This window comes from Eptesicus fuscus, chromosome 21 (genome assembly GCF_027574615.1).
Source record: "Eptesicus fuscus isolate TK198812 chromosome 21, DD_ASM_mEF_20220401, whole genome shotgun sequence".
In the NCBI taxonomy this organism is placed as follows: domain Eukaryota; kingdom Metazoa; phylum Chordata; class Mammalia; order Chiroptera; family Vespertilionidae; genus Eptesicus; species Eptesicus fuscus.
The window spans coordinates 47,382,371-47,394,794 of NC_072493.1; the positions used below are offsets into that span (position 1 = coordinate 47,382,371).

Consider the following 12,424-nt stretch of genomic DNA (forward strand, 5'->3'; position numbering starts at 1 on the left):
TGGCTGAACCAGAGACTATAAAGATGAGAGAAATGCAGGAAGGCAGGGCTGAGGCGTCAGCCAGGCTGCCCTTTGTTATAAAAACGTCTGAGCTGGGCATGTGCTTTTCAGAGAGAAACCTGACCAGTAAGGTCCTAGCTCATGGACATTAGAGTCTACGAAGGGCCCTCGCCGGTTTGGCTCCGTGGATGGAGCATTGGCCTATGGACCAAAGGGTCCCGGGTTCGATTCCGGTCAAGGGCACGTACCTTGGTTGCAGGCTCTTCCTGGCCCGAGCCTTGGTCGGATGCATGCAGGAGGCAACCAGTCAATGTGTTTCTCTCTCATCGATGTTTCTCTCTGTCTTTCCCTCTCTCTCCCACTCTTCCTAAAAATCAATGGAAAAATATCCTCTGATGAGGATTAACAACAACAAAAAATCAATTAAAAAATAATAGCCCTAGCCGGTTTGGCTCAGTGGATAGAGCGTTGGCCTATGGAATGAAGGGTCCTGGGTTCGATTCTGGTCAAGGGCACATGCCCGGGTTGCAGGCACAATCCCCAGTGTGGGGCACGCAGGAGGCAGCCAATCAATAATTCTCTTTCATCATTGATATTTCTATCCCTCTCCCTCTCTGAAATCGATAAAAATATATTATTAATAATAATAATAATATTAAAAAAACAATCTAAGAAGGATTTTCCGCAAAAGCCTCAGTGAAACTCTCCGTGTATGCCCACATCCCCTTAACCTGCGTTAAGAGTTGGCTTACTCCGTTTCTCTCTAGGGCAGTAAAGCGCTGTGAACACTGTTCTCCAACGCAGATGTGACACAGCCAGTTATCTTAAACGCAGCCCAGTAAGTAGGTTTTCAGACGAGGGAGAGCCTGCCTGCTTGGTGCGCCCCCTGGGGTCCGTGAGGAGGCATCGGTGTTGGCAGATGGAAACAGGACTTGGATGAGTGGATTCCGAAGAGACTGTGCACGTAGCCGGGCCTGGGAAGTCCAGAGCGGGACAAGGACAGCAAACAGGCTGCGCTGGTTTCGGCACAGCCCTGAGGGCAGCCGCCAGCAGACCAGCTGAAGTTGACTGTGTCCCTGCCAAGGCCAAGGTTCTACTGCACACACGCTACTTGCTATTGCCATGGCGACGGAGCCCGCTGAACGAGAATGACGGCTCAAGCAAATGAAGCTGTGCAAACGAAGCTGCGATTTTTATTTTTTTTTTGAGAGTAGAAGGGAAGGGGGGGGAGAAACATCAATGTGGAGAGATGATTGGTTGCCCCCCGCAGGCACCGCAACAGGGCCAGGGACCAAACCTGCACCCGAGGTTGTGCCCTCCACAGAGAAGGAACCCGCGACCATTTGCTCCCCAGGCCGACGCTCGAACCACGGAGCTGCCGGCCAGGGCTCCCAGGTGCATCTGGGTCTACCTTCGGGAAGGTTTGCGGAGGCATTTAAGGAGCTCGCTTGGGAGCCAGGTGTCCACGGGAATGACATCACTGAGTTGCTTAAGCGATGAGCATGGGGAAGAAAGACTCGAACTTCCTTCAGATCCTGAGACTTTTTATTTAAAATGTTCTATTGGGTATTTTTTAGAGCGGAAGAGTGGGGAAGAGAGAGAATCATTGGTTCGGCTTCCTCCTGCACTCTCCCTACTGGGGATTGAGCCCCGAAATCCGAGCATGTGCCCGGACCGGGAATCCAACCGTAACTGACCTCTTGTTCCTCAGCCAACTGAACCAGAGACTTTGCTAGAAATCTGTTACCTGGTGGCTAACGCTGAGCATTTACTACAGGTCCTAAGAGGTGGCTAGTCACAAAACGCCCATTTTACAGCCGAGGCAAGCGAGGCGTAGAAGGCCACTTCCCTCCGTCACCCGGTGGGTGAGCAGCGGCGCCGGGGTTCGAACCCAGGCCTGGCGAGGATCGCGCTCCCCCAGATCTGGGAGGCCCTGGAGAAAGGACCCGGAGGAAGAGGCCGTGCGGGACAGAGGTGGTTGTTACTGTTGTTGGGGGGAAGCTGGGCTCAGCCAGCCGGCAGGCCGGGCTGCGAGGCCCCTGGGAGGGCCAGGCCCGGCGTCCTGCCGCCTCTGCCCCCCGGGAAGGCTCCTCACGCCGCAGGGTCTAGCTCCAGGCCGCCCGGGCTCCGGTCGGACGCTCGCCGCCCGCTGCGCCACTCCCAGCCCAGCAGCGCGGCCAGCGAGAGGAGCACCAGGCCGGCCAGCGCCAGGCGGGCCACGTTGCCCTTGGTGTAGTCCACGGAGCCGGAGCCTGCGGGCCGGCAGGGAGGCGGGCGGTCAGCGTCCCCACCCGAGGTCTAGCCTCCAGGGTGAAGTGGGGACCCAACGCCCTCCAAGTTGAGGGTCGATGAGGGGGGCGCAAGGGTGGGAGAGCCTCCACTCCTGGGTCTGAGGGAGGAGGCTGGGGGCCTCCACTCCTGGGTCTGAGGGAGGAGGCCTGGGGGCCTGGGCTCCTGGGTCTGAGGGAGGAGGCTGGGGGCCTGGGCTCCTGGGTCTGAGGGAGGAGGCTGGGGGCCTGGGCTCCTGGGTCTGAGGGAGGAGGAGGGCTGGGGGCCTGGACTCCTGGGTCTGAGGGAGGAGGCTGGGGGCCTGGGCTCCTGGGTCTGAGGGAGGAGGGCTGGGGGCCTGGCCTCCTGGGTCTGAGGGAGGAGGCTGGGGGCCTGGGCTCCTGGGTCTGAGGGAGGAGGGCTGGGGGCCTGGACTCCTGGGTCTGAGGGAGGAGGCTGGGGGCCTGGGCTCCTGGGTCTGAGGGAGGAGGGCTGGGGGCCTGGGCTCCTGGGTCTGAGGGAGGAGGGACTGGGGGCCTGGGCTCCTGGGTCTGAGGGAGGAGGGGCTGGGCTCCTGGGTCTGAGGGAGGAGGTTGGGGGCCTGGGCTCCTGGGTCTGAGGGAGGAGGCTGGGGGCGGGGACTCGGGTCAGGGAGGAGGTGGATTGGCTGGGGGGGTAGGGAGGAATCTGGGGGGGCCCTCACCCTCCAGGCTGACGACCAGCGGCTCGCTGCGCGGGGACAGCACGTAGGGCGCGGCGGGCGTGTGGTAGTAGCAGGTGTAGGTGCCCGGGGCCTGCGCGCGGGGCAGCGGGAAGTCGGCCCACGGCTGCTCGGACCCGCGGAACTGCATCGGCGTCGCCTCGCCCTCGCGGTACAGCGCGAAGCTCATGTTGCGCGCGCGGCCGGTGCAGCGCAGGCTCACGGGGGCGCCGGGCGCCCGGGGTCCGGGCAGCGCCTCCAGCGTCGGGCGCGGCAGCAGGTCTGCGGGGCGGGAGGACGGCGGGACCGGGTGGGCGCCGCCCTGGCCCGGGTGCCCGCTCTCCTCTCCCCGGGAGCGCCCTTCCCCGCACCCCAGGGGCGTGTCCCCGCGTCTGGGTCTCTCTCTCCGCTCGGCACCGGCCGCTCTGTTGTGTGGGCGGCGTCTGTGGGCTCCACTGGGAAGGTCCCAGGTCCAGCCAGAGCTTGGGGCGGGGGGCGCTCCCTCCCTCCCTTCTTCCCTTCCTCCCCCTTCCCCCCCCCTCTGTGTGTGCACGCCCGCCTTTGCCTCTCGGATCGTCCCTGTCCCTCCCCCTCCCTCACCCCGCCTGTGGCCTCCTCCCGCCCCGGACCTCACCTGTCACCATCAGTTCCAAGGCATCGCTGGGGTGGGACCACCCCCGGTTGTGGTACTCGCAGCGGTAACTGCCGCCCTGCGCCTCGGTCACCGCCTCCAGGAAGAACCGGGCCTGCACGGGGTTCCGGGCCAGCTCGGGGTACTGGTACTGCACCGGGGCGCCCGCTCCCGACGTGAGCACGAACTTCCAGGCGGGCTGGGGCGCCCGGCACGTCAAAGTCACGTTGATCCCGGGGGTCACAACTGCGGCAGGCTGAGCCGCCAGTGACGGCTTGGGGGGCTTGGGGAGTGAGGTTGGGGGGTCTGAATACATGGGCCGCCTGGGCTTAGGTGGTAGGGGCTTGGGGAGTGAGGTTGGGGGGTCTGTATAAATGGGCCATCCGAACAGGGGTGGTAGAGGTTCGGGGTCAGAGACTGAGGGGACTGGCTCGGTGGGCCGCCTGAGCTTGGGGTATGGGAAGGGCAAGGGTGGATTCAAGGGCCTGGGTTGCCTGATGTAGGGGTAAGAGGGTGGAATCAAGGGCGGGGGGTACCTGGTGTCTGGATCAAAGGACCGGGGGTACCTGGTGTCCGGATCAAAGGGCGGGGGGTGCCTGGTGTCTGGAACAAAGGGCGGGGGGTACCTGGTGTCTGGATCAAAGGGCGGGGGGTGCCTGGTGTCCGGATCAAAGGGCCGGGGGTACCTGGTGTCCGGATCAAAGGGCCGGGGGTGCCTGGTGTCCGGATCAAAGGGCGGGGGGTGCCTGGTGTCTGGATCAAAGGGCGGGGGGTGCCAGCTCTGCGGAGGTGGGGGGGCCCGGGTGTGGGAGTCCAGGAGTGAAGTCAGGCCCCGCCTGTGCACGCGCCGCCTGTGCTGGGGGAACCAGGCGGGGGCGTTTGAATACGCGGGTCCTTGGGCTTCCTGGGTGCCTGCGGACAGGGAGGGGAAGCTGGGGTGAGAGGAGAGTCCCCTGGACAGTCACGCTCCCTTCCTCAGCCTCAGTTCCCTCTCGGGAGCCAGGCAGCAACGCCCACGCTGTCCTCCACGTGTGGGTTGATGTTGTTTTTAATATTTTTTAAAATTGATTTCAGAGAGGAAGAGAGAAACATCAACGATGAGAGAGAATCGTGGATCAGCTGCCTCCTGCTCGCCCCCCACTGGGGATCAAGCCCGCAACGCGGGCATGTGCCCCGACCGGGAATCGAACCGTGACCTCCTGGTTCACAGGTCAACGCTCCACCACTGAGCCCCTCTGGCTGGGCTCCTCCCTGATCTTTAAACATCACATCGAGGAGTTGGGTCCCAGAAACCTGTCACTTTAAATTGCTCTCCAGAGTATCTGTGACGCACCCAACAGAATTCAACAGCTGCCAGACTTGCTCTCCGAGGGAGGAGGGGATGTTGGATCTCCACCTCACACCCTTTCCCCAAACCGTTTCCAATCAATTCAAGACCTACATGAACCCTAAACAATAAAAGTATCAGAAGAAAACATAGGAAAATACATTTGTCTTGGGGTACAGAAGGCTGTCTTAAAACACAAAATGAAAAGTTTGGAAGGAATAAGGTTAATAAATTTGACCTCTTTGGCATTTTCCAGTCGTGGCTGCGGAAAGTCAAATGAATTAGAGCACTGACTGAAATGACGTACTCATAAGTGATGTAGAACAAGAGTATAGAAAGAGCCCTGCCGGTGTTGCTCAGTGGTTAGCGTGGGCCCCCGAACACCGCAGGGTCAAGGGCATGTACTCGGGTTGCAGGTTCAATCCCCCATCACCATGGGGGTTGTGGGCGAGTTCAGGAGGCAACCAATCTATGTGTCTTTCTTACATTGATCTCTCTCTCTCTCTCTCTCTCTCTCTCCCCCCCCCCCCTCCGTCCTCCTTCCCTCTCTTCCACTCTCTCTAAAAAACCAATTGGAAAAATATCCTCGGATGAGGATTAATAAACAAACAAGAGTCATCTAGAAAGAAATCCAAGGGCCACCCAATCGAAAGTTGGGTAAAGCACATGACTAGTCATTTCCCAGAACAGGAAGTACAATTGACCAATACACATTCGGTGGTGCTGGGAAGGATTGTCCAACCTTCGTAGCAGTCATTTAAAGAACTAAAGCAGGCCCTAGCTCTGTAGCACAGGTGGTTAGAGTGTCATCCCAATTCGCCGAGGTTGTGGGTTCGATTCCCAGTCAGGGCACATGCAATAATCAACCAATGAATGCATAAATGAGGGGGACAACGAGTCAGTGTCCTCTCTCTCTCTCTCTCTCTCTCTCTCTCTCTCTCTCTCTCTCTCTCGCTTTAAAAATCAAGTTAAAAATTAAAACAAAAGCCCTGACCGGTTTGGCTCAGTGGATAGAGCGTCGGCCTACGGATTAAAGGGTCCCAGGTTCAATTCCAGTCAAGGGCATGTACCTTGGTTGCATGCACATCCCCAGTGGGGGGCTTGTAGGAGGCAGCCGATCAATGATTCTCTCTCATCTTTATGGAGTCCCTTCCTCTATGAAATCAATAAAGAAATATATATATATTTTTTAAAAGATACACAAAGAGGCCCTAGCCGGCCTGGCTCAGTGGTAAGGGTCCCAGGTCTGACTCTGGTCAAGGGCAACCGCTCACAGAAAGCTCAACCAGAAGCCTTCCCTACAGCACTGGTGGGGAGCGGGGAGAAACTGGAAACAACCTAAATATACATCAAGAGGAACAAACAAATGAGAATCCAGCCATACAATGGCAAGTGCTTAAATGACAGCAGTTAAAAGGGGGGTGGGGGGAGCCCTATCTGGTTTGGCTCATTGGTAGAGTGTCGGCCCGTGGACTGAAAGGTTCCGGGTTCGATCGAGGTCAAGGGCACGTACCTCGGTTGCAGGCTTGATCCCGGGCTCTGGTCAGATATGTGCAGGAGGCAACCAATCGATGTGTCTCTCTCACATCCTTGTTTCTCTCTCTGTGTGTCTCTCCCCCACCCCCTTCCACTGTCTAAAAAAAAAAAAAATCAATGGAAAAAATATGCTCCAGTGAGGATTAACAAAAAAATAAAATAAAAGGGGGGTTGGAGGGAAGGGGGAGGAAGAGCTAGCTAAATGACATGGAAATATCTCCAAGAGAGATTGTAAAATGGAAAACATAAGATGCAGAACAGAGTGAGTCACGAAACGTCAAGTTTCCTTGGCAAGAAAACCAAGAAGTATGTAAATACGCGTATGTGTTTGAATGCTTGGAAAGTTTTGAGAAGGATTCAGAGATTATTTAAGGAAGAGGAGGAAGGGGAAGAGAGACTGTTACAGGTCCTTTAGCAATGATCGGATTTTTTTTTAAATATATATTTTATTGATTTTTTACAGAGAGGAAGAGAGAGGGATAGAGAGCTAGAAACATCGATCAGCTGCCTCCTGCACACCCCCTACTGGGGATGTGCCCGCAACGAAGGTACATGCCCTTGACCGGAATCGAACCCGGGACCCTTGAGTCCGCAGGCCGATGCTCTATCCACTGAGCCAAACCAGTTTCGGCCAATGATCGGATTTTTAAAACCATGAACATATTTTCGCTTTGTCTTTTTTAAACACCGTAATTTAAAATAAACTGATAGCTTATGTATGAATGGCTTTCTAGGTGGTTCTTATTTGAAATGTGCGTGTTGTGGGCGGGGGGAGGTTTGAGAGGAAGAAGAGATCTCACTTTCAGAAGATCTGGAAAGAAACCCAAGGCTACTTCAGAGTGAGGGATCCTACTTTCTAAATAAGGGAATCATTGGTGTTGCCAGAAACTCTCTCTTGAGCCCTAAGCTGTGCCAAATCCTGAGCCTCGGGGTTGACACGTGGTGCTCTTAAATCCTCACAATGGCCCATTTCACAGAGAAGGAAACTGAGTCTCAGCCTGCCGAGGTTTGTTCCAGTTCATAAGTGAATAGAACGGTGGGCGTGGCATTCCAGTTTAGATCTCTCTAGCTCCTAAGTTCATGGTCTCACTACTCACCGATACTGGTCACTAACGGGAGCGAGAAGGAAAGAAAGAACGGAAGTGGAGGGAGAGAAATAAGAAAATCTTGGAGGGAGGTGGGCAGCAAAAATAAAATATGAGTAGTTGGAAATGGGATGTCAGCAACACACGGGGGTGGATGGCGGGACGGGGGGGGGGGGTGTGTACTCACCATTAGACGTGACGCCCGTGTGACACAGAGGCCCTGCAGAAGGTTGAGGGGGCTCGGTCTTGTCAGCGCCCCACATCAGGGACAACCCCGGAATCTAAGTCCCCCGGCCCTCTTTCTTCTGAGTGGATCTTGGCCACACTTCCTCCTGTCTCGGGAGCCCTAAAACCAGACTTCCACCCGCTTCAGCCCGAACTCTGCACCCAGGACCCTCTTGCCTCTGTACCCAAGAGTTAAGCCCTTGGACCCCACCTTTTACAGGAGACAGTAATCTGAGCCCACAGTTCCTCCTTGCTGGGGTTCGGGAGTCTGGGCTTCAGCTCCCCCTGATCCCAGGGACCCAGGTGTCCTGGCTTCCACCTACCCCCTCAGAATCTGGGACTTTATACTCCCTCTCCCTCAGGGGTCTAGCTCTCTCCTGCCCCAAGAGCCAGAGAATCCTGCCCCCAACTTCCTCTTCTTCCAGGAACCCGGAGATTCGGGGCCCCTGTGTTCTCATGCTTTAGGACCCCAGGGTCTGGGCCCCCCTCCTGTCCCCTTATTCGAGCCTGGAGTTCTGAACCCTTAGCTAATTCTGCTGATCACCCCGCACCTGCCCCCAGGGAGACCCAGTACTTCGGTCCCTTGCTCTCCCTTCCTCCCCGCCCCCCCCAACACACACACACACACACACACACACACACACACACACACACACACTCGCTAGGTGTCTGCGTCCCCAGAGCCTGTCTTTCTGTACCCCAGCCCCGCTAGGGACCCAGAGAGAGGGCGTGGGGAAGCTCACACGAGAGGGCCAACAGCTGGAGGATCAGTACCAGGGTCATGGTGGGCAGGTCTGGCTGGAGCTGGAGCCGAAGGCAGGGCTCAACCCGGCTCTCTTACCTCCCAGGAAGTGAGGCAACATCAGCAAGTCAGAGTCAGAACCCTGTTGAGGGAGGGGGGCGAGGCGGGGGTGGGGGTGGGGAGCCGGAGGACTGTGTCACAGCCCCATAGTGCGGCGGGAAAAGTTGGATTGGGGCAGGCATAACTCGCTGTGTTCAGTAACTCAAGTTTAAAAACAATTAGCACCTGATCTGTGCCCAGACTCTGCTGCGTGATTCTGGGGGCGCAGAGAGGAGTCAAGCCCCCGGCTGCTGCCTTCCAGCAGCTCCCAGTCTGATGGGAAGACAGCTGCGGACCAGGTCAGTTTAAAAATGGAGACGGAGACCCCCCGAGGCCGGGCACCGTGAGCGTCCACGGAAGACCCCTGTGATGAGAGTTGGGGTTTCAGGACGAACTGATTTTGAGCTGAGACCTCAAATGAAAACTCGGGTCATTCGTCCTCTCCCAGCCTCCATTTCCCCATCTGTAAAATGGGCTTTCATAGGTCAACTATGAAATGACTACTGCGTCCGCCTGGGGTGAGCTGCAGCAGCAGGAGTGGGGAGAAGTCTCTCCTCCAGAGCGATGTCTAGGCGGAGAGAGGAAAGAGGGCGGCGGCAGGTGTGCCAAGAAGGGCTTGCCCTTAAATGAGGAACGCCGCCTCCTTTCCTGCCGCCGCCGCAGACTTCTGTTCTGCACCAGTGCGCACGCGCGGAACCCAGGGCTCCTTGGGTACAGGGACCACAATTCCCAGAGTGCTCCGCGCCATCGCCGCTGCCCTGAATCGCTGTTCTACGCTATTGCGCACGCGCAGACTCAGACCGCCGAGCCTCGAGAGCAGGGACTACAATACCCAGGGTGCTCCGCGCCCTCGCCGCCGCCGCCGCCGCCAAGACCAAGATGGCCGGGAGTAAGTTCTGGTGCAGCTGGAGCGTGGGGCGCGGGGCGAACCCGGGCGGTGCGGAGCTGGGGCGCGGCGGTGCCCCCGTGGAGGCGGTGGGGTCGTGGCCGGAGGGGGTCGCTGAGGTCACGAGAGGGCTCCTCCAGGGCCGGGGTGGCGCGAGAGGGCTAGAGGTCACCGGGGGCATTCCCTGCGGGAGTGACCCTGCCCGCACACCCCTCCAGGAATCGCCACCTTCATCAGAGATGCCTGGGCCAAGGAGCCGGTGCTGGTCGCGTCCTGCGCCTTCGGGAGCCTCTGTGCGTGAGAGCGAACGTGCATCACCCCCACCGGCGTCCCGCCAGCCTTCCCTTCCCCACCCGCCCCAAAGGTCCCGTGGCCCCCCTCGGGGTTCCGTCCTGACCCCCAGGCCCCTGGCCGCCCTCGATGTTCCGTGTCCCCTCCCACCTGTGTCAACACCCTCACGGGGTCCCCTGGCCTACCCCCATCCCTAATACTATGGTCCTTTCCCCACCCCCCTCCTCCACCTCGAGGTCCACAATCCCTTTCAAGGAGGGGTGCCCAGCCCTGGCCGCGCATTAAAACTCCCCTGAGCGATAAACAGTAACGATGTAGAATCCTCCCCGCGTTCACCCTCACACCCTCCCCCAGCGACTTCAGTGTGCGCCCCATTGAGACCCTCTGCTCTGGGACAGGGTTGCGCATACTTGAAGGCGCACGGGGGTCACTTGGGGGCGCGGATGGCTCCCTGCGGACGAAGGGTCCCAGTTTGATTCTGGTCAAGGGCACGCACCTCGGCTGCAGGCTCCTCCCCGGCGGGGCGCGTGCAGGAGGCAACCAATCCATGTGTTTCTCTCACATTGATGTTCCTGTCTTTCCCTCTAAAAATCAATGGGAAAATGTCCTCTAGTGAGGATTTAAAAAAAGTTAAAAAAGCAGGCTCGGATTCAGGGCGAGGGGGGGAGGGGGTGTGTGGGGGGGGGGGAGCCCTGGGCTACTGCCTTTCAGTGTCCCCAGTCTTGTCAGCGCTGTGTCCGCAGGCCATTGGGCCAGGTTCTTAGAAAACAGTTGTCCCATTAGCCAGGGAGCAGCCCTTGAAATGCTAGACTTCCTCTGACAAAAGGTATATAAAATGTCTGGTGTGTTGAAACAATGACTTGGATATACCAGGTTAAATATACCTTAAACGTCATCTTGTCTTGCCCTAGCCGGTTTGGCTCAGCGGATAGAGCGTGGCCTGTGGGCGGAGAGGGTTCTATTCCCGCCAAGGGCACTGGTGCATGCAGGCTCCATCCCAGCCCTGGTCTGGGCATGTCCAGGAGGCAACCACTCGATGATGTGTCTCTCACATCCATGTTTCTCCGGCTCTCCCCCTCCCATGCACTCTTCCTAAAAATAAAGAAAAGTCAATGGGAAAAGTATCCTGGGGTGAGGACTAACAAAGAATACACAGACTAGAGGCACAGTGTACGAATTTGTGCATGGGTGGGGCCGGGCTGGCCTGCCCTGATCGGGTGGTGGGGGAGGAGGAGGGGCCGCAGGCGGTTGGTCGGTTGGCCCTGCCCCCCCCCCCCAGTCAAACTCCCGGTTGAGGGGGCAATTTGCATATTAGCCTTTTATTATACAGGATATCTGACTTGTTTGCACTGCAATGTGGCTATTAGAAATGGAGTCACATGTCAGTGTTGGCCTAAAGCAGTGGTTCTCCACCCTCCTAATGCCGCGACCCTTTAATACAGCGCCTCATGTTGTGGTGACCCTCAACCATAACATTATTTTCGTTGCTACTTCATAACTGTAATTTTGCTACTGTTAATGAATCGTAATGTCAATATCTGTGTTTTCCCATGGTCTTAGGCTCTACAGCAGCAGTTCTCAACCTGTCCTACAGGCAGGGTGGCCTAAGACCATCAGAAAACACGGATATTTACATTACGATTCGTAACAGTAGCAAAATTAGTTATGAAGTAGCAACAAAAGTAATTTTATGGTTGGGGGTCACCACAACATGAGGAACTGTATTAAAGGGTCGCGGCATTAGGAAGGTTGAGAACCCCTGGCCTAGAGCGTCCCTTTCTGTGCCCTGCCCCACCCCCAGGACTCCTGGCTCCCACCCTGGTGGACTGTTCCTGCACAGCCCCTCCCCCTCAGTGTATCCAGGGTTCCCCTGGAACATTCCCAAGATGCTCCCCCACCTCGTGCTCCGGGACCCTCTCTTCACGCCAGCCCTCAGTCCACCCCACCCCACTTCTCTCTGTGCCCTCTAGGTCCCACCTCCAAAAAAATAAACCGTTCTGAGAAACGGGGACCCTGGGATACCCAGGAGCCTCCTGGAGATGCTGTACCCCTACACGCACACCTCTTCCCCCCATGCACTCGGCCCCCCCTTTGCCAGGGTTCGGCTTCTGCCCCTCCCCCTTCCAGAGCCATCTTCCCCGGGCCTCACCCCCGTGTCTCCACAGCTTTGCTTCTGCCCTTCATCAGCCCCTACACCAAGTACGCCATCATGATCAACGAGGTCACACCCTACAACTACCCAGGTGAGTGGGCTGTCAGTCTGTCTGGTTTCCCACGTCTCTAGGTCTCCGGGTCGCCGACGGTCTGTGTCTGATGCTCTGACCCTCACTCTCCTGTGTCCTCGGCCCTGGGGCCCCAGTTCCCTGTGAATGTGCACTGACAGGCCAGCCCTTCTCTAGGGCCCCGGGGATCGGCTGGTCTCAGTGGCCCGTCCTCCTGTCCCGCAGTGCCCGTCCGAGACGATGGGAACATGCCCGACGTGCCCAGCCACCCCCAGGACCCCCAGGGCCGAAGCCTGGAGTGGCTGAAGAAACTGTGACCCCCCGCTGACAGGGAGGAGGTCCCCTCCCCTGTGGCCCCAATAAAATGTGAAAACCGGCCCCAGAGTCCAGCGTGTGTGATTAGAGGCGGGAG

The 12,424-nt window shown here is 57.8% G+C and overlaps 2 protein-coding genes across 4 annotated transcripts; one reads left to right on the forward strand and one right to left on the reverse strand.

Moving 5' to 3' along the window:
* Positions 1-1,531: 1,531 nt before the first annotated feature.
* Positions 1,532-8,605, reverse strand: OSCAR (osteoclast associated Ig-like receptor). Of its 2 annotated transcripts, none has more exons than XM_054711009.1 (5): positions 8,547-8,605; positions 7,735-7,767; positions 3,603-4,455; positions 2,972-3,250; positions 1,532-2,252 (listed from the first exon to the last, which is right to left on the reverse strand). In XM_054711009.1, the coding sequence occupies exons 1-5, from the start codon at positions 8,553-8,555 to the stop codon at positions 2,092-2,094; spliced, it is 1,335 nt and encodes a 444-aa protein (XP_054566984.1). In that variant the 5' UTR covers positions 8,556-8,605; the 3' UTR covers positions 1,532-2,091. The 2 variants fall into 2 exon arrangements, with proteins under 2 accessions (XP_054566984.1, XP_054566983.1); XM_054711008.1 differs by having other exon boundaries at positions 3,603-4,511; positions 8,516-8,605.
* Positions 8,606-9,405: 800 nt separating this feature from the next.
* On the forward strand, positions 9,406-12,389 carry NDUFA3 (NADH:ubiquinone oxidoreductase subunit A3). Of its 2 annotated transcripts, none has more exons than XM_054710701.1 (4): positions 9,406-9,502; positions 9,718-9,792; positions 11,351-11,472; positions 11,956-12,016. In XM_054710701.1, exons 1-4 carry the CDS (start codon positions 9,493-9,495, stop codon positions 12,001-12,003), a joined length of 255 nt encoding a protein of 84 aa, XP_054566676.1. In that variant the 5' UTR covers positions 9,406-9,492; the 3' UTR covers positions 12,004-12,016. The 2 variants fall into 2 exon arrangements, with proteins under 2 accessions (XP_054566676.1, XP_008158921.1); XM_008160699.3 differs by lacking the exon at positions 11,351-11,472 and adding an exon at positions 12,238-12,389 and having other exon boundaries at positions 9,419-9,502; positions 11,956-12,033.
* Positions 12,390-12,424: the final 35 nt, after the last annotated feature.

What these genes read in the sequence shown, in the direction of transcription:
- NDUFA3 (XM_054710701.1), top strand. An exon ending in CTGCGCCTTCGGGAGCCTCT is followed by an intron (nt 9,793 to 11,350) that starts GTGCGTGAGAGC and finishes CCATGGTCTTAG; the next exon opens with GCTCTACAGCAGCAGTTCTC. An exon ending in GTTATGAAGTAGCAACAAAA is followed by an intron (nt 11,473 to 11,955) that starts GTAATTTTATGG and finishes GTGTCTCCACAG; the next exon opens with CTTTGCTTCTGCCCTTCATC.
- OSCAR (XM_054711008.1), bottom strand. Translation starts at nt 8,555, where the DNA reads ATGACCCTGGTACTGATCCTCCAGCTGTTGGCCCTCTCGT. An exon ending in CCAGCTGTTGGCCCTCTCGT is followed by an intron (nt 7,768 to 8,515) that starts GTGAGCTTCCCC and finishes AACCTTCTGCAG; the next exon opens with GGCCTCTGTGTCACACGGGC. An exon ending in CTTGGAACTGATGGTGACAG is followed by an intron (nt 3,251 to 3,602) that starts GTGAGGTCCGGG and finishes CCCGCCCCGCAG; the next exon opens with ACCTGCTGCCGCGCCCGACG.